General features: G+C 35.8%; 1 protein-coding gene across 5 annotated transcripts in view; it reads right to left on the reverse strand.

Moving 5' to 3' along the window:
* Window positions 1-19,330, reverse strand: part of LOC101893731 (juvenile hormone esterase) — a 58,032-nt gene that overhangs the window by 22,446 nt on the left and 16,256 nt on the right. The window contains exons 1-2 of one of the 5 annotated variants that reach the window (XM_059132339.1): window positions 14,331-14,418; window positions 6,810-7,378 (exon numbers count right to left, since the gene is read on the reverse strand). The exons of 2 other annotated variants lie outside the window; for them this stretch is intronic. In XM_059132339.1, the coding sequence (XP_058988322.1) occupies window positions 6,810-7,307 (498 nt within the window). In that variant the 5' untranslated portion in view covers window positions 7,308-7,378; window positions 14,331-14,418. Of the gene's footprint in view, window positions 1-6,809; window positions 7,601-14,210; window positions 14,310-14,330; window positions 14,419-19,330 lie in introns of those variants that run through there. 2 more of the 5 variants (XM_059132341.1, XM_059132342.1) reach the window with 2 other exon arrangements.

Raw genomic sequence — 19,330 nt, forward strand, 5'->3', positions numbered from 1 at the left:
ATGTGGGGGCTACACAAAGACTTGGACCTGCACAGACAATTTTCTGTCTTATTCTGTAGTATCCATTTCGGACTTCAAATACCAAATTTAAAACAATTCCGGTGAATAATGTCGCTAAAATTACCAAAGTACCGAATATCGGGAGGTAACATTATATGGGAGCTAAACGAAGACATGAACCTGCACAGACAATTTTCTGTCACAGACTGTAGTTCCCATTACGAACTCTAAATAGGTTATTTCAAACAATTCCGGTGAATAATGTCGCTAAAATCATAAAAATACCGAATATCGGGAGTTACCGTTATATGGGGGCTATACGAATACGTGGACCTTCATAGACAATTTTCTGTCTTAGGCTGTAGTATCAATTTCGAACTTTAAATACCAACTTTGAAACAATTCCGGTAAAAAATTTCTCTAAAATCATCAAAATACCAAATATCGGGAGGTATCATTATATGGGGGCTATACCAAAACGCGGACCTGCATGGCCCATTTTCAATACCAAAAGTCATACAGACATAATATGCATTTGAGTCAAATTTTATCAATCTACTTCATTTCCACAGACAGACAGGCAGATAGACGGACGAACATCGCTAAATCGACATCGAATTTTATGCTAAACGGACAAAAATTGCCTATTTCAGGGTAAAAATTTCGAAAAGTTTTCGTATTGTTATCTGCTAAAAGTAGTGAAAAAATTGGCTGACTGACTGAGCGAGAATCAATGCCCAGACGAAACGACTGAAGTTAGAATCTTGAATTATTGCTCAAGGGTTAGTTTTGGTGCGTAGGCGTGGGTTTTTGGAAATTCGTACTAAAAGGCTACGAAAAGTCTTAAAAATTACAAAAATTGAATGATTTGTATTGGACAAATTAGATCGAGAGTCACTGATGAAGTGCATGATAGCTGAACTAAAGGTTTTTTTGGACAAACCGAACTTTAAGGTTACGAAAAGTTCTAAAATGCTACTAAACTTCTAAGATTGTACCATTTGGAGATGGTCTTGGAAATGTGTACTACAAGTGAACACATAGTGATTGTTTGAAATTTTGTCTGAGGATCGTTGTTCATGTATAGCCTTGACATATGGAGATGGTTTCGAAAATGTTTACTATAATTGTACGAAAAGTACTAAATGGTACTAAATTTTAAATTACGTGATTACTGATGGGTTCTGTATTTGGTTTTCGGCGAAGGAATAGAGTTGAAATTTGATATGGATGTCGCTGTTGGTGGCTGTGACTGAGAAAAGGAGCTAATTGTACAAAATGGTACTAAATTTGGTAATGGGGGAAGCAGTGGTATCCGCAGTTGGGAGAAGGACGTGGTTTTGGAAGTGCGTACTATGAACGTACGAAAAGTGCAAAATTTCACAAAATGTGTCGTTGTGTATTGGTATAGAGATGGAATTTTGAAATTTGGTATCGATCTCACTGAAAGCATTTTTAATTGATTGAATATTAAAAATATTGGCCAAGTTATATATATTAATCGGGGATATTTTAAAATCATAGATCGCGAATTTTAAAAGAAAAAAAAAATCAAAAGTCATACATTTTATGGATTTAAACAAAAATTGGAATTTTTAGAGAAAAATTAAAAAAAAAAACAAAATCGAAACCAAAAATCTTGAAATGTTTAAAGGCTCTCTGGCAAAAAATGTTATTAAATGTTTTATTTGTTTATTTCTCTTTCGAGACGAGCCTTACAAAATTTTGAATATAAAAGCCAGATATACACAATCACACACTCACCAATATGCGACGCATATTTGGTGTGGATGATGGCTCACAAGGTCCGTTCTTTAAAATGAAGTGTTCATTTCGAACTTATTGAGCATATTCGAATTAAATACCAGAACCATTCAAGTTCGACTCAAGTTCTACCAGCAAATCTTTGTCACAGCAAAGTAGCGATGATTTTTTTGTTAAGTTTTTTTAGGACAGGCTCGAAAGGCCTTTGTAATAAATCCGGGAAATAAACGATAGTCAGTTTTTATTCAAGAATTTGGTATAGAATTTCTTAGGACAATAACATTTTTTAATTATACCATACAACACTATGTGTTTGGGGGGTATTATAAGTGTGATTGGGCCAAAAATTATGTAACACATCGAAATATTGATTTCCCACATAGAAAAGTATATATGGATCTTCCTACATCGCCGAGATGAGTCGATGTAGCTATGTATGTCCGTCCGTCCGCAATTATGGCCCGATCCGCACGAAATTTGCAATGGAGTTGGGGATACCAATGGTCAATATATCGGATATATATAACGAAATATATACCATGTGTATATACAAAGTAAGTAAAGGATGTTAACTAGAATACTTATATCTCAGGAATGGCTGCACCGATTTTGACAAATTTTGTCAATTTAGAATGCTTTCTTGGCAAAAAGAATAAAATTAAAATAAGAAGTCGCATACAAAGATGCCAATAATGATGTTATTATAGATTTTGTAGTATTTGTGATTTTTTTATTTTTTTTTTCATTTTTTTTATCGCATGAGATTTTTTCATTTTGACTTATAATATTGAAGTATATATTTTGTAATATTTTTTCACCTTTCAATACAGGTTGGGGTTATTATATACAGCTCCTCACGAAAATTTTGACAAGGTTTTATTTAGGGTAGGGTTAGGCTCAGAAGAGCTAGGCTTATTGTTTTCAAAGATGTCCGCAATATATTTAGGGATTAAAATGGATCAAAAACTAAAAATGTTCCTGATTTTGCAGCCGTTATAAAGGTATAGAAACCAAAGGATACGAATTCTCGCATCAAGTTAGAGTTTAGGACAGCGGGTAGAATAGACCACTTCTGGCTTTTTTATTCTGATTTCGTTGACGAATATAGCCAAATATCGTAGGCAAGCAAATTATATAGATGAGTCTAAATTTAGAGATATAGAGGGCCTCTTGCTTTTGGAGATGATCGCAAAATATTTAGGGGTTCAAATGAACCAAGAACAGAAAAAAATTCCTGATCACACAATTGAGCCAATCCGCACGCCTGAGAAGAGATTTAAGGTCAGAGAAGAATTCTAGAATTTTGTATGACCATTGGATTAAATTTAGCTGTTAAATGGACCACAACAACTAACAGCACGACGGAGTGCGTAAATATTGGGCAAATGTCCCTGGTCAAAATGACATAATTTCAAAAGCGAAATCTTCCAAAATGGATTTGGACATAAGGGGGCTATTAACATATTGTAGTGTTGTAGGGTATCACATGGTCGGCCCCGCACGACTATAGCCATTGCTTACTTGTTTTATGCTGATATCGTTGACGATTATAGCCAAAAATCGCGGACAAGCAAATCATATAGATGAGTCTAAATTTAGAGATAAAGAGGGGCCTCTTGCTTTTGGAGATGATCGCAGAATATTTAGGGGTTTAAATGAACCAAAAACAGAAATAATTTCCTAATCACACAATTGAAGCCAATCGACACGCCTGAGAAGAGAGTTAAGGACAGGGAAGGAATCTATCATTTTGGATGACCATTGGATTAAATTTAGCTGTAAAATGGACCACAACAACTAACAGCACGACGGAGTGCGTAAATATTGGGCAAATGTCCCTGGTCAAAATGCTAAGGGTAATATCTGGACAGTGCTCCGTCACATAATTTCAAAAGCGAAATCATCCAAAATGGATTGTAGTGTTGTAGGGTATCACATGGTCGGTCCCGCACGACTATATCCTTTGCTTGCTTGTTTCTTTTCTTGTGAATAATATCAAACCTAACTTTTGGTTTAATATGGGTAGTATATACAAAATTTACTAATTATTTCAAACCTTTTTTTTAAGTAATGGGTTTCAATAAACAATGAGAAATCAACGAAATTTTATTTCATACAATCTCAATACAACAGTGCAGGCAATTAGGGCGAATATCAGGATTTCATTACTCGAGTGGATTTAAAATTGAATATAAATGACCATATTTGCTTTAGGCCGTTTTCATTTTAAATTGACCAATCATGTTATTTACCGCATTGTTTATTATTTTTAAATTTTTCAATTCAATTGCAGAAATTGGTCAACAAATTATTTGGGCTTAGGTAAAAAAAAAAACACAAAATAAATTAACGATCCCATTCAATATTTTCATGAGAGTATAAAATTATCGTCATCATATGAATGAATTCATAACAGTCACATATAATGCGAATATCAACAAAAACCAAAAAACGCCAACAATCGGCATTTGTGCAGATGAAAGTGGTGCCATTATGTCATCATTCGCAAAAACAATAAAAGAAAAACAAAGGATTGCTGCTGCTGTTAAAACTCTTTTCTTCTGGATTGTTTGCGAATAGCTTCTGGGCAATTTGTTAACAACAATTCAACATGAATGCCTAATGAATGTAAACAATCGAAATATTCACGTTGGGGGTGATGGGAATTTTTGGAATAAATCAAGTTAAAAAGCAGTAAATTCGACCAGTTCGAACTTTGAATACCCTCCACCATTCTCAAAAATTTAAGTAAATAAATAATAAAAAAAAAAACAAGTAAAAAAACATTATGTTCAGCCGGGCCTAACTTTTGATACCCCTAACCTTAGGGTAAAGGAAACATTAGAAACCATTATGACCAACAAAAAAATGTGGCAAAAATCATAAAAATATCAAATATCGGGAGGTACCGCTATATGGGACTATACAAAAACGTGAACCTATACGTACAATGTTTCGCCAACGGAGCTAGAACCCATTAGGATAGGACAAAAAATACCAATTTTTAAATGTGGCAAAAATAGTCAAAATACCGAATATCTTGAGGAGGGAGGGAGCTATACCAAAATGTGGACCTATACATAAATGTTTTGACACTGCAGCTAGAACCCATTATGACCAACAAATACCAATTTTTAGACAAATCCTTGGAAAAATGTGGCAACAATCATAAAAATACCAAAAATCGGGAGATATCGGATGGGGGCTATACCAAAGCATGAACCCATATATACAATATTTCGCCACACGAACTAGGACCCATTATGATCTACAAATACCAATTTTCAGACAAGTCCGTGAAAAAAATATGGCAAAAAACATCAAAATACTGAATATCGGGAGGTACCATTATATGGGGACTATTCCAAAACGTGGACCGTGCTGATTATGAATATATATACTTTATGGGGTCTACGACGAATATTTATGGATTTTTCAAACGGAATGACAAAGATAATATACCCTCCTATCCAAGGTGGAGGGTATAAGAATAGAATCCGTTAAAGATTCTGTTAAAATCTTAAAAATACAAAGTTACCGTCCGGCTGTAGTAGCCATTACTAAGTGCAAATACGAAATTTGAAACAATTCCGGTGAATAATGTCCCTAAAATCATCAAAATAACGAATATAGGGAAATACCGATACATAGAAGCTATACGAAGAGCTGGACATGCATATGCTATTTTATGTCATAGGCTGTAGTACCCATTACGAACTTCAAATACGAAATTTGAAACAGATAGGGAGGTACCGATACATGGCAGCTATACAAATACGTGGACCTGCATAGCCAATTTTTTGTCAAAGGCTATAATATTCATTACGAGCAAAGATATTTCTGAGCTGTATTTGATATATTTCCCTGAATATCGTTGTTACGGAGTGCATATTACAGCTGTGGGTAACAAATATAACAAATCGGATGAACAATATATATGGGAGCTATAGCTATATCTGAACCGATCTTCACCAAATTTGACATACCATCTTCCAGACTCAATTCGGTCGTAAGTGCCAAATTTCATCCCATTTGGGCAAATATTAGACGTTTGGTGCACAATAAAATGTAAATCGGACGAAGTTATATATATGGGAGATATATCCAAATCCGAACCGATCTCGATAAAATTTAGCAAAGGTATTTCTGAGCTATATATGATATATTTCCCTGAATATTGTTGTCACAGAGTGCATATTACGGCTGCGGAGGACAAAAATAACAAATCGGATGAACAATATATATGGGAGCTATAGCTATATCTGAACCGATTTCGATCAAATTTGGCATACTTATTTTCAGGCCGAATTTGATTGTATGTGTATGTATTTCATACTATTCGGGCTGATATTACAAGTTTGGTGCACAATAAAAGGCAAATCGGTCGAAGATATACATGAAAGCTATATCTAAATTTTTACCGATTATCTCCAATTTCAATAGGGTTCGTCATTGTGCCAAACAAATGATTAATGCAAAATTTCATCTGGATAAATGCGAACTGCACTTTGTTCACAAAAATACATGGACAGACTCAGAATGTGATTCTATGCAGATCATCAAAAGGAACTATGGGTCTATCTCGTTTCCTCTTGCCTGTTACAAACAAATGCACAAAGACATAATAGCCTGACCACCTTTTGGTGTAGGGTATAAAAAACGTAAAAATTATGGCGTTTGACTTTATTACAGTTTTTTTTGTCCCACCCTGTAGATCCTAGTTCCATTATTTTTAAAAATTAAAGAGCTATTCTGTTATGAGTTCAATTAGCAATATTAAAGGGTATAAAATAACAATATTTTATACCTTTTAGAAATTTAGTCTTTGCCAGTTGACCATAAATCGCCATCCTAAAATTCTCATCATTCCGAAAAAATACACCCTACCCAAAATAAGCAGTTTTATAAATCCGTACATATCCGCATAAAAAATGACATCAAAATTAAGTTTACAATGCGTTACACTTGAATGAACACATTCTGTCGCTCTCACTCTTACTCTCTCCACCTCTCTCTTGATTTACCTCTCTCTTGCTTTCCCTTACCTCAATTGTTGAAGGATCCAATGCAGAGGCGGAAGTTGTCGAAACAATGGCATATTCAAAACTATCCCAATCATCGTTGTCGATGTGAACGATGCTATTCGAGGTGACTGGTGTTACCGCTGGGCTAACGGTTGTCAAGTCAATGAGGAGATTTTTGGCCGTTGAAGTGGTTATGTTGTTGGTCATTACGGGAGGCATTAAATTGGTCACAATTGATGGTGGTTGTGGCGTTTCAGGCGTTTTGCTGGGCGATGATGATGACGACAATGATGGCGATTGTGTTGTTGTTGGCGGCATCAACGGCACATCTGTTGTTCCAATTAACAATTGGGTTTCGGTTATGTTTCCACGTTTATTTTCACTCGGTCCATTATTGTTCCCTGGCTTGGCCTGTTCACGTTTGAAATGCGTGGCCGATATTGCGAATGCCAACAATGCAATGGACACTGCAACGGCCAATGCAGCGGCCAGATATTCCAAAGAGCGACGACAGGTCATTGTAACAGTTATTGCTGCTCTTGTCACAAAGTCCACTCAGAGCGATTGCTATAACCACTGTTTGAGTGGTACTGATGCTCAATGAAATTGAGAGAAAAAACAAATTGTGCGAAGAAAGAAACAAAAACATATGAAACACACAAAAATGCACACACACACACACGAACACACAGATTGATGTTATTTAATTTTGTCTCGTTGTTGTTTTTCATTTGGGTTTTGTTTTTGTAGTGTTTTCTTTACTTAATTCCGTTTAACGTAACAATGCACAGTGGTTCCAAAAATAAACAAGTTAAAAAGCAGTAAGTTCGGCCAGGCCGAACTTTTTATATCCTCCACCGTTTGGTACAAATTTAACAATTTTCAAAAAAATAAAATCCGTTAAAAATTCGAAAATTTGCCAAAAATCATCAAAATACCGAATATCGGGAAATACGGCTATATGGGGCTACACAAAAACGTGGACCTACACATACAGTGTTTCGCCAAAAGAGCTAGAACCCATTAAGACCAACAAATACCAATTTCTAGGCAAATCCGCGAAGAAATGTGGGAAAAACCATTAAAATGACGAATATCGGGAGGTACCGTTATATGGGGGCTATACCAAATCGTGGACCTATACATGCAATGTTTCGTCAAAGGAGCTAGAATCCATTATGTATCCAAATACCAATTTTCAGAAAAATCAGTGAAAAAATGTGGCAAGAAGCATCAAAATACCGAGTATCGGGAGGTACCGTTATATGGGGACTATACGAAAACGTGGATCTATAATTACAATGATTCGCCACACGAAGTGGGACCCATTATGACCTACAACTACCAATATTCAGAGAAATTCGTGAAAAAATGTGGCAAAAATCATCAAAATACCGAATATGGGAGGTACCGTTATATGGGGGCTATACGAAGACGTGGACCTACACACACAATTTTCTGTCGTAGGCTGTAATAGCCATTTCGAATTTCAAATACCAAATTTGAAACAATTCCGGTAAATAATGTCGCTAAAATCATCAAAATACCGAATATCGGGAGGTACCGTTATATGGGGGCTATACGAAGACGTGGACCTGCACAGATAATTTTCTGTCTTAGGGTGTAGTATCCATTTCGAACTTCAAATACCAAATTTGAAACAATTCTGGTGAAAAAATATCTATAAAAGCATTAAAATACAGAATATCGGGAGGTACTGATATAAGGGGGCTATACGAAGACGTGGGCCTGCACAGACAATTTTCTGTCTTAGGCTGTAGTATTTATTTCAAACTTCAAATACCAAATTTGAAACAATTCCGGCGAATATTTTCGCAAAAATCATCAAAATACCCAATATCGGGGGTTCCGTTATATGGGGGCTATACGAAAACGTGGACCTGCACAGACAATTTTCTGCCATAGGCTGTAGTATCCATTACGAACTTCAAATACAAAATTTGAAATAATTCCGGTAAATAATGTCGCTAAAATCATCAAAATACCGAATATCAGGGGGTTCCGTTATATGGGGGCTATAGGAAAACCTGGACCAGCATAGACAATTTTCTGTCACAGGCTGTAGCATCCATTACGAACTTCAAATACCACATCTCAAACAATTTTGGTGGGTATTGTACCTAAAATCGTTAAAATACCGAATATAGGGAGGTACTGATATTTGGGGCCTATACGAAAACCTGGACCTGCATAGACAATTTTCTGTCTTAGGATGTAGTATCCATTTCGAACCTCAAATACCAAATTTGAAACAATTCCAGTAAATAATGTCGCTATCGAATATCGGGAGGTACCGTTATATGGGTGCTATACGAAGACGTGGACCCACATGACCCATTTTCAATACCAAAAGTTCTGCAGACATAATACACATTTGAGTAAAATTGTTTATAACCTACTGCATTTCGTTCGGAAGCTAGAGAGATTTCCACAGACGGATAGACGGACGGACATTGATTAATCGACTTAGAATTTTGCGCTGATCAAGTTACTTTGTTGGGTCTGACATGAGTATTTCGAGGAGTTACAAACGGAATGACAAACATAATATACCCTCCATACTATGGTGGAGGGTATAAAAGGTGAAAAGCATTCTAGCAAATTTTGGCTGAGGGTCACTCAGGGTCCGATTTAGCTGGGTTTTTTGAAATTCGTACAAGAAGGGTACGTAAAGTGTTAGTAGGTACTAAATATGATATCCTTTGTATTTGATGAAGAAGTAGAGCTAGAACTCTTTAATTTGAAATGAGAGTCACTGATGGAATCTGTGACAGATGTACTAAAGGGTTTTCGGACATTCACACTAGAAGTGTACGAAAAGTACTAAAATTTAATACATTTGCTGCTTTTTCGTAGCATGATAACGGTTAGTGCTAAATTTGAAACTTGAAATTTGGAATGGGAATCAAGGTTGAGGAGTAGAGTCGATGTAAGGAGGTAGTTTTGAAAGTGTGTGCTCATGTATACGCACTAAAAAAGCACTAAACGGCACTAAATTTAGTACGATTTGAATTTAGAGGAACGGATGGAGCTGGAATCCTGAAATTGGAAACTGGAGGAGTGTAGGGGATTTGGTTAAGGAGGAATTTGTACTTATGTGCACGAAAAGTACTAAATGGTATTAAATTTGGTACAATTTCGATTTGGGTGAACCAATCGAGCTGGAATACTGAAATTTTCAAATACTACTACTGCATTGTAGGACTGAGATATTTAGGTAGTTATGAACATTTGTACTTAAGTGTACTATATGGTACACAATTTAGTACAATTTGATTTGGGTGAACCAAAAGAGTTGGTGTTCTGAAAATTGGAAACAAGATTACTATAGCATTGTAATATTGAGGTATGTAGGTAGTTTTGAAAATTAGGGCCAAACTTTACTATATGGTACTAAGTTTGGTACAATTTGTATTTTGGCTATCCCGACAGGAATGGAATCCTAAAAATTAGAATTGGGGTTACAGTGGGAGTATAGGATAGTGGTATGTAGAAAGCTTTGGAAATTCGTACTTTTGTGTATTTAATAGTACTGAATTTGGAATAATTAGGCGTTGGGTGAACCAATAGGGCGGGAATCCTGACACTGGAAAATACGATTTTTATTGGATTGCATGATGCAGGCTGTTGTGGACATATGTGTTAAGTGGTACTAAAATTGATACAAATTGGAATTGAATTGTAGAGCTGGAATTCTGAAATTTGGAAATAACATTTCTATGGCATTGTACGATTGAGGTATGGAGGTAGTTTTGGAAATCCGTATATTGATAAAAGCCCAGACGAAACAACTGATGCTCGAATTTTGATATTTTGGTTGAGGGTCAGTCTTGGTCCTAAGGCGTCAGATAAGGCTGGGTTTTTGGAAATTCGTACATGGTACGGAGAGTACTAAAAATTGAATGCTTTGTATTGGAAGAGTCACTGAGTGCAGAAACGAATTTTTGGAAATTCGTGCTTTAGGTTACGAAAAGTTCAAAAATGGTACCAAAATTCTAAAATGATACCGTTTGTTATTAACTGAACCGATCGAGCTAAAAACTTGAAATTCGGAATGAGAATCAAGTTTGGAAAATAAGTTTGATATAAGATAGTGGTTTTGGAAACGGATAGTAAGTCTGCGAACTGTACTAAATTTGGAAAAGTTTGGTTCTAAGTGAGCGGATGAAGCTGGATCTTTGAAACTTGATATTGGGGTCCCTCTTGGGGTGGTAGGTTTGTGATAAGGGGTTGTTTTAGAAATGTGTACTACAAATGCACGAAAAGTAATAAATAGTACTATATTTGGTACAATTATTATATACAATTCATGTGTAGCCTGGACATATGGATATGTTTCCGGAAATGTGTAGTATAATTGTACAAAAAGTACGAAAAGGTATTTTTGGTATCGGGTGGAGGGATAGAGATAAAATTCGAAAATATAATATTTTAATTTTTGATGGTATCTGTGTTTGGATTTGGCGGTAATTTGGAAATCAGTTCTACATTTGTACGAAAAGTACTGAATGGTACCAAATTTGGCATTTACTGAACTACGGTCTCCTTTTGGTATCTGGAATTGAGATATGAAGGTAGTTTCGGAAATGTGCACTATAATTGTTCGAAAAGTAGTAGAGATGTAGATAGGGTATTGGGTGAAGGGATGGGGCTGGAATCCTTACATGGGGCTGGAAATTTGACATGGAAGTCTCTGTTGCTATCTGGAGTTGAGATATGGAGATAGTTTGCAAATTCGTACTTAATTTGGAATTGGTTGAAGGAATAGCGCTAAAATCCAGAATTTTGATATTAAGGCCTCTGTATCTGAAATTAAGAAATGGAGGCGGCTTTGGAAGCGTACAAATTTTAGATCACTGTTGGTGTCTTGGATAAGCACATGCAGATCGGGTAATGGGTGAAGGGAATACCGAAATTTCATATTGTGGTCTCTGTTAGTATCTGGAGTTGAAATCTGGTGATGGTATTGCAAATACGTAGTACGTAATTATTCGAAAACTACTAAATGGTACTAATTTTGGATCACTGTTGGTGTCTATAATGAAGTAACATATCTTCCAAGTTCTTAATTTAAATCTAGATTAAATATACCCTCAGCCAATTTCGGAAATGGGCAATATCGGTCTACTCCTTCTGGTACCTCACCCCCCAAATTTTCACAGAAAATAATTAAGCGAAAAACGAAAGGATTATCCAATTTTGTGAAAACTTTGCAAATTGTAATATCTTCGTCAGTGTTAGGTCAGGTGCGAAAATGAACAATATCTGTCCACTTCAGTGAATACTTCAGAAGTATCTCCAGGTCAAAATTTAGAATAATCTGAACTCATGTAAAATGTGAAATTAGAGCCCTATTCTCTTCAAATTACACGCATCTCTATATTTTTATTAATCCAAGGTCTGCAGTGAAGATGGAATGTAACGGTCCACTCCTTCTGGTACCTCCTCCACAAAAAGGGTCAAAATTTTGAATTTCCATGAAGCTAATAAAACGCGAAAAAACATCCGATTCCATTCCAGACTTGGTAAATCTCAATATTTCCGTCAACAAAAGATCTGTTATGAAGATGGTAGAAATCGGGTCATTCCTTCTGGTTCCTCCCCTACAAAGGGCCAAGTTTTGAATAGGAAGTAACCTATATAATCCAACCGGGACACGTCGCAATATTTATAGCATATTTATTCGGGTCCGATACGAAAGGGACAATATTAGCCCTTTCCTTCGGAACCTACTCCATAGAGGGTCAAAAATTTGAATAGTCATGACGGAAATCAAAATATATTTAAATAATCGAACAGTGGCTGAGAGTATACATCTGTTGGAAAAAACCGACTAAAACTTTTTAAATTGTTGGTTTTAACTTCTGTTCTTCAAAAAATTCCCACCACGAAGTTAAAAAATTTAGATCAAAATCTAAAGAAAATTTTGGCTTCAGAAGTAGTTGTAGAAAATCGATTGTTAAAATCGAAATTTAGTTGAAGTCAAAAATTGAAAAGTTAAAATATTGTTAAAATTTCCCTCGATTCGCCAGTGATTTAACATGCCACCTAGACACTCACAGGAAAATACGTAGGAGAAACTCCTAAAAAATCTCCTTTCAGAACCACATTTACATTTCACAATTTATTCATTTATCTTTCGAACGAATTGAGATAGAAGGCTAAAATTTTGCACACATGTTTATTTTTCCAGTAGACAGGTTAAGTTCGTAAATGGGCCATGCAGGTCCACGTCTTCGTATAGCCCCATATAACGGTACCTCCCGATATTCGGTATTTTGATGATTTTAGCGACATTATTCACCGGAATTGTTTCAAATTTGGTATTTGAAGTTCAAAATGGATACTACAACTTAGGACAGAAAATTGTCGGTGCAGGTCCACGTCTTCGTATAGCCCCCATATAACGGAACCTCCCGGTATTCGCTATTTTGATGATTTTAGCGACATTATTTACCGGAATTATTTCACATTTTGTATTTGAAGTTCGAAATGGATACTACATCCTAAGACAGAAAATTGCCTGTGAAGGTCCACGTCTTCGTATAGCCCTCACATAACGGAACCCCCGATATTCGGTATTTTGATGATTTTAGCGACATTATTTACCGGAACTATTTCAAATTTGGTATTTGAAGTTCGAAATGGATACTACATCCTAAGACAGAAAATTGCCTGTGAAGGTCCACGTCTTCGTATAGCCCTCATATGACGGTACCTCCCTATATTCGGCGTTTTGATGATATTGGGGACTTTATTCACCGAAATTGTTTCAAATTTGGTATTTAAGTTCATAATGGGAACTACAGTCTGTGACGGAAAATTGTCTGTGCAGGTCCAGGTCTTCGTATAGGCCCCACATACCAGTACCTACCTATATTCGGTAGTTTGATGATTTTAGCGACATTGTTCACCGGAACTATTTCAAATTTGGTATTTGAACTTCATAATGAGTACTAGAGCCCATAACGGAAAATTGTCTGTGCAGGCCCACGTTTTATAACATCCATGGTACCTCCCCAAATTCGGTATTTTTATGATTTTAGATACATTATAAACAGATTTTTTTTTCAAGTTTGGCATTTGAATATTGTAATAGCTTGTGACAAAAGTTGCCTATGCAGGACCGGGTCGTCGTATAGACTCTATTATACGGCTACATTCGGTATTTTTAATATTTTAACAGAATTTTTAACGGATTTTATTTTTTTGAAAATTGTTAAATTTCTACCAAATGGTGGAGGGTATTCAAAGTTCGGCCCGTCCGGAATTACACTTTTTTTACATGTTTTTTTTTAACCACTGTGCCACTATTGAATCGCCACTTGTTTATTTCTGGTATTTATGCAATAGGCCGACGTGGTGCAGGCAGGCTCACTCAAAAGCCCATTTAACTATTACCCCACCTCAAACGAAAGGAAAAGTAGGAAGAGCACCAAACACCAACGCACACACACACAAATACTTTTCACTTTCCCAAATGTTCCTCGGAACTTAAAGTGGAACGGCAAAAAAAAATACCACTTCTTAAAAATTGAACTTCGCTTCTTGATTCACTAAAATTTTCCACTTGAATTTTTCGTTTGGTTTAAACTCCGTCGGTTTTCGTTGCAAACTGAAACTGATTTTGGAAAAGCCAATCGTGGCAGTTGAGAGATACTTTTTTCTTCACAGCGAGCAAGCGAGGAATTAGCCAGTTGGTACTAGAGTGCTGCGGGCTTGGCTATTATTATTATTACGGCTTGTGCTCTGCAGATTAAAGTTGTTGCAGTTGTTGGAGGTAGCGGTAGTGGTGTTGGTGACTTATATTATTTGTTGTAGATGGCGTTGTTGTTTTTTTTATGTTTGCAACAAAAAATAAATTTGTTATAAATTAATAATAATAGTAATAATGAGGCTAATAGCAATATTTGTTGTTAGTTTTGATCGGATTTTTTTTTATCGAAGTTGTTACACGGAAAAAACTGGTATTTTCCCTTGTTTTTGTTTTTTTTTTTTTTGGTGCATTTATTGTTATCTGTTATAAAACACGCAACGACCACAAAAAACGTTAATTTTCTGTTAGCTTTCATTGCTGATGCTATTGGAAGATTTGACAAATTTACAATTATTGACAATACCAATACAAAAGGTTGAAGTTATGGGCAGCACAGTGGCTCACGGAGGATCAAATCATGTATCAAAAAAAAAAAAAAAACTAAAAAGCAGTAAGTTCGGCCAGGCCGAACTTTGAATACCCTCCAACATTTGGAAAAAATTTGGAAATTTTCAAAAAATAAAATCCTTAAAAAATTCTGATAAAATTTTAAAAATACCGAATATAGCTGTTATATTGGGGTCTATACGACGTGGACGTACATAGGCATTGTTTGTCATAAGCCATTACCATATTCAAAGAGGAAACTTGACAAAAAAAATACCGGTGGATAATATAGCTAAAATCATCAAAATTCCGAATATAGGGAGGTACCGTTATATCGGAGCTGTGCGAAGACCTGGACCAGCATAGACAAACTTCTGTCTCAGGCTGTAGCATCCATTACGAACTTCAAATATGACATCTCAAACAATTTCGGTGAATAGTGTACCTAAAATAGTCAAAATATCGAACAAAGGGAGGTACTGATATACGGGGCCTATACGAAGACCAGGACCTGCATAGACATTTTTCTGTCTTAGGCTGTAGTATTCATTACGAACTTCAAATACCAAATTTGAAACAATTCCGGTAAATAATGTCACTAAAATCATTAAAATACCGTAATATAGGGAGGTACCGTTATATAGGGGCTATACGAAGACGTGGACCTGCACAGACAATTTTCTGTCACAGACTGTAGTATCCATTACGAACTTCAAATACCAAATTTGAAACAATTCCGGTAAAAAATTTCGCTAAAATCATCAAAATACCGAATATCGGGGGTTCCGTTATATGGGGTTTATACCAAAACGAGGACATACATGGCCCATTTTCAATACCAAAAGTCCTGCAGACATAATATACTTTTGAGTAAGATTTTATCAATCTACTTTAATTCGTTCGGAAGCCAGATTGATTTCCACAGACTGACGGACATCGCTAAATCGACATAATATGTTAATGCTGATCAAGAATATATATACTTTGTTGGGTCTGATATGAGTTTTTCGAAGAGTTACAAACGGAATGACATACTTAATATACCCTCCATACTATAATGGAGGGTATAAAAAAAGAAAAATTAATTGAGTGGGAAAAGCTGATTTTATGCAACAGAGAGAGGTTTTTATTGCGGCAAAATATCTTAATACTCTTTAAAGTGGGCTGTTACCCAAAATTTTGAAATTGTATACAAAAACTGAAAATTCCAATCCAGCTGTGGTCCTAATAACAAACTTCAGTACTTAAACCCTTCCCATTCACCAAATAAGAATCCAACATTTGACAGTATTATAGATAACAGCTTGGGGACAATTTTGATTAAAATTTTAAAGTCCTATGCGAGTTATGAAAGTGCTATTTTTGATCCATTTTCCAAAAAAAAAAAAAAAACAGTAAAAAATTGATTATAAGCAGGATCGTAGCAAGTCAAAAGATTCTAAAAAAATCGAGGATTCGAGGAAAAAATCTCTAACTTTAATTTGATAAAAAAAAGTTTCCTTGCTTCAGACACACACACAATTCGGCGCTCCTACCCATTATAAAATCGGAGTTTCCACTTTTATGATTTGTCATATAAATGGTATCGGCATACTATTCGAAATCCGAAAGGCTTTTGCAACGTCGGTCTGAGAACAAAATTTATCAAATTGTAATCAATTCTATTGGATATTTTGATCTGAACCTTAAAAATGCCGAAAATTAGGAGAAATTGTTACTCTGCATAAAATCAAATGGACTCTCTCTTAATTTCTGTTTATACAGATCGATCTGTGAAAAGGGGAAGTAAAAATAGGTTTGGTTGTTCCTGTTGTAAACTTCTATTCATTAACATGTCATTTACTGATCTCATTGGATAGTAGTTAATATTAACTATAGGGCTAATTAAATTCACGAAAGATCATTATTTGTCATCGGAAAAGTTTTCATGTTAACATTGGGTTTGTGAGTATTGAACAAGTTAAAAGGCAGTAAGTTCGGCCGGGCCGAACTTTGAATACCCTCCACCATTTGGAACGAATTTGGAAATTTTCAAAAAAAAAAACCATAAAACATTCTGCAAAAATCTTAAAAATACCGAATATAGCCGTTACATTGGGGTCTATACGACGTGAATCTACATAAGCATTGTTTGTTATAAGCCATTACCAAATACATACATTACAAATACCGTATATAGATAGGTACCGTTATATCGGAACTATACGGAGACCTGAACCTGCATAGACAACTTTCTGTCACAGGCTGTAGCATCCATTACGAAATTCAAATACGACATCTCAAACAATTTCGGAGAGTATTGTACCTTAAATCGTCAAAATACCGAATATAAGAAGGTACTGATATATGGGGACTATACGAAGATCTAGACATGCATAAAAAAAATTTGAGTCACAGACTGTAGTTCCCATTACGAACTCCAAATACGCAATTTGAAACTACTCCGGTGAATAATGACGCTAAAATCATCAAAATACCGAATATTAGGAGATACCGTTATATGGGGGCTATACGAAGACGTGGACATAGGAGGATATAGACCAGTGCAATACCCCTTAGGATCTTTAAATACGAAATTTAAAACAAATCCATTAAAGAATATCGTTAATATATATAGAAAAAAACCGGAATTGATTCTAAAATTTGATGCTATTTCCGACATTTTTGCTTTCATCCAATAAAATTTAAAATAATATAAAAATTATGGGGTTTGCCTTTGTCGCAGTTTTTCTTTTTTCTCATCCTGTATATTATGAATGCAAGTTTTGCAAGGGTATTAAAAATGGACCATGTAGGTCCACGTTTTGGTATAGCCCCATATAATGATACCCCTCTACTTCGGTATTTTGACGATTTAAGCGACCGGAACTGTTTCGAATTTGGTATTTGAAGTTCGCAATGAATACTATAGTCTACGACAGAAAATTGTCGGTTCAGGTGCACTTCTTCGTATAGCCCCCATATAACGGTACCTCCCGATATTCGGTATTTTGATGATTTTAGCTACATTATTCACCGGAATTGTTTCAAGTTTGGTATTTGAAGTTCGCAATGAATACTACAGCCTAAGACAGAAAATTGTCTGTGCAGATCCATGACTTCGTATAGCCTCCATATAAGGATACCTCCCGATATTCGGTATTTAGAAGATTTTAGCGACATTATTCACCAGAATTGTTTCAAATTTGGTATTTGGAGTTCGCAATGAATACTACAGCCTAAGACAGAAAATTGTCTGTGCAGGTCCCCGTCTTCGTTTAGCCTCCATAAAACTGTACCTCCCTATATTGGGTATTTTAATGATTTTAGCGCATTTTTCACCGGAATTGTTTGAAATTTGGTATTTGAACTTCGTATTGGATATTTCAGCCTAAGACAGAAAAGTGTCTGTGCAGGTCCATGTCTTCGTAGAGCCCCCACATAACGGTACCTCCCGACATTCGGTATTTTGATGATTTTAGCGACATTATTCAGCGGATTTGTTTCAAATTTGGTATTTGAAGTTCGCAATGAATACTACAGCCTAAGACAGAAAATTGTCTGTGCAGGTCGACGTCTTCGTATAGCCCCCATATAAGGGTACCTCCCGATATTCGGCATTTTAATGATTTTAGCGAGATTTTTCACCGGAATTGTTTCAAATTTAGTATTTGAAGTTCGTAATGGATACTTCAGCCTAAGACAGAAAATTGTCTGTGCAGGTTCACGTCTTAGTATAGCCCCATTTAAGGGTACCTCCCGATATTCGGTATTTTGATGATTTTAGCGACATTCTTCACCGGAATTATTTCAAATTTTGTATTTGAAGTTCGTAATGAATACTACAGCCTAAGACTGAAAATTGTCTATGCAGGTCCACGTCTTCGTATGGCCCCGTATAACGGTACCTCCCGATATTCGGTATTTTGATGATTTTAGCGACATTATTTACCAGAATTGTTTCAAGTTAGGTAGTTGATGTTCGTAATGGACGCTACAGCCTATGACAGGAGATTGTCTGTGCAGGTCCATGTCTTCGTATAGCCCCCATATAACGGTACCTCCCGATATTCGGTATTTTGATGATTTTAGCGACATTATTTACCGGAATTGTTTCAAATTTGGTATTTGAAGTTCGCAATGAATACCACAGCCTAAGACAGAAAATTGTCTGTGCAGGTCGACGTCTTCGTATAGCCCCCATATAAGGGTACCTCCCGATATTCGACATTTTAATGATTTTAGCAACATTTTTCACCGGAATTGTTTCAAATTTGATATTTGAAGTTCGTAATGGATACTTTAGCCTAAGACAGAAATTTGTCTATGCAGGTTCCCGTCTTCGTATAGCCCCCATATAATGATAGCTACATTATTCAACGATTTTTTTCTAAGTTTC

Source organism: Musca domestica, unplaced genomic scaffold (assembly GCF_030504385.1).
Source record: "Musca domestica strain aabys unplaced genomic scaffold, Musca_domestica.polishedcontigs.V.1.1 1, whole genome shotgun sequence".
Lineage (NCBI taxonomy): Eukaryota > Metazoa > Arthropoda > Insecta > Diptera > Muscidae > Musca > Musca domestica.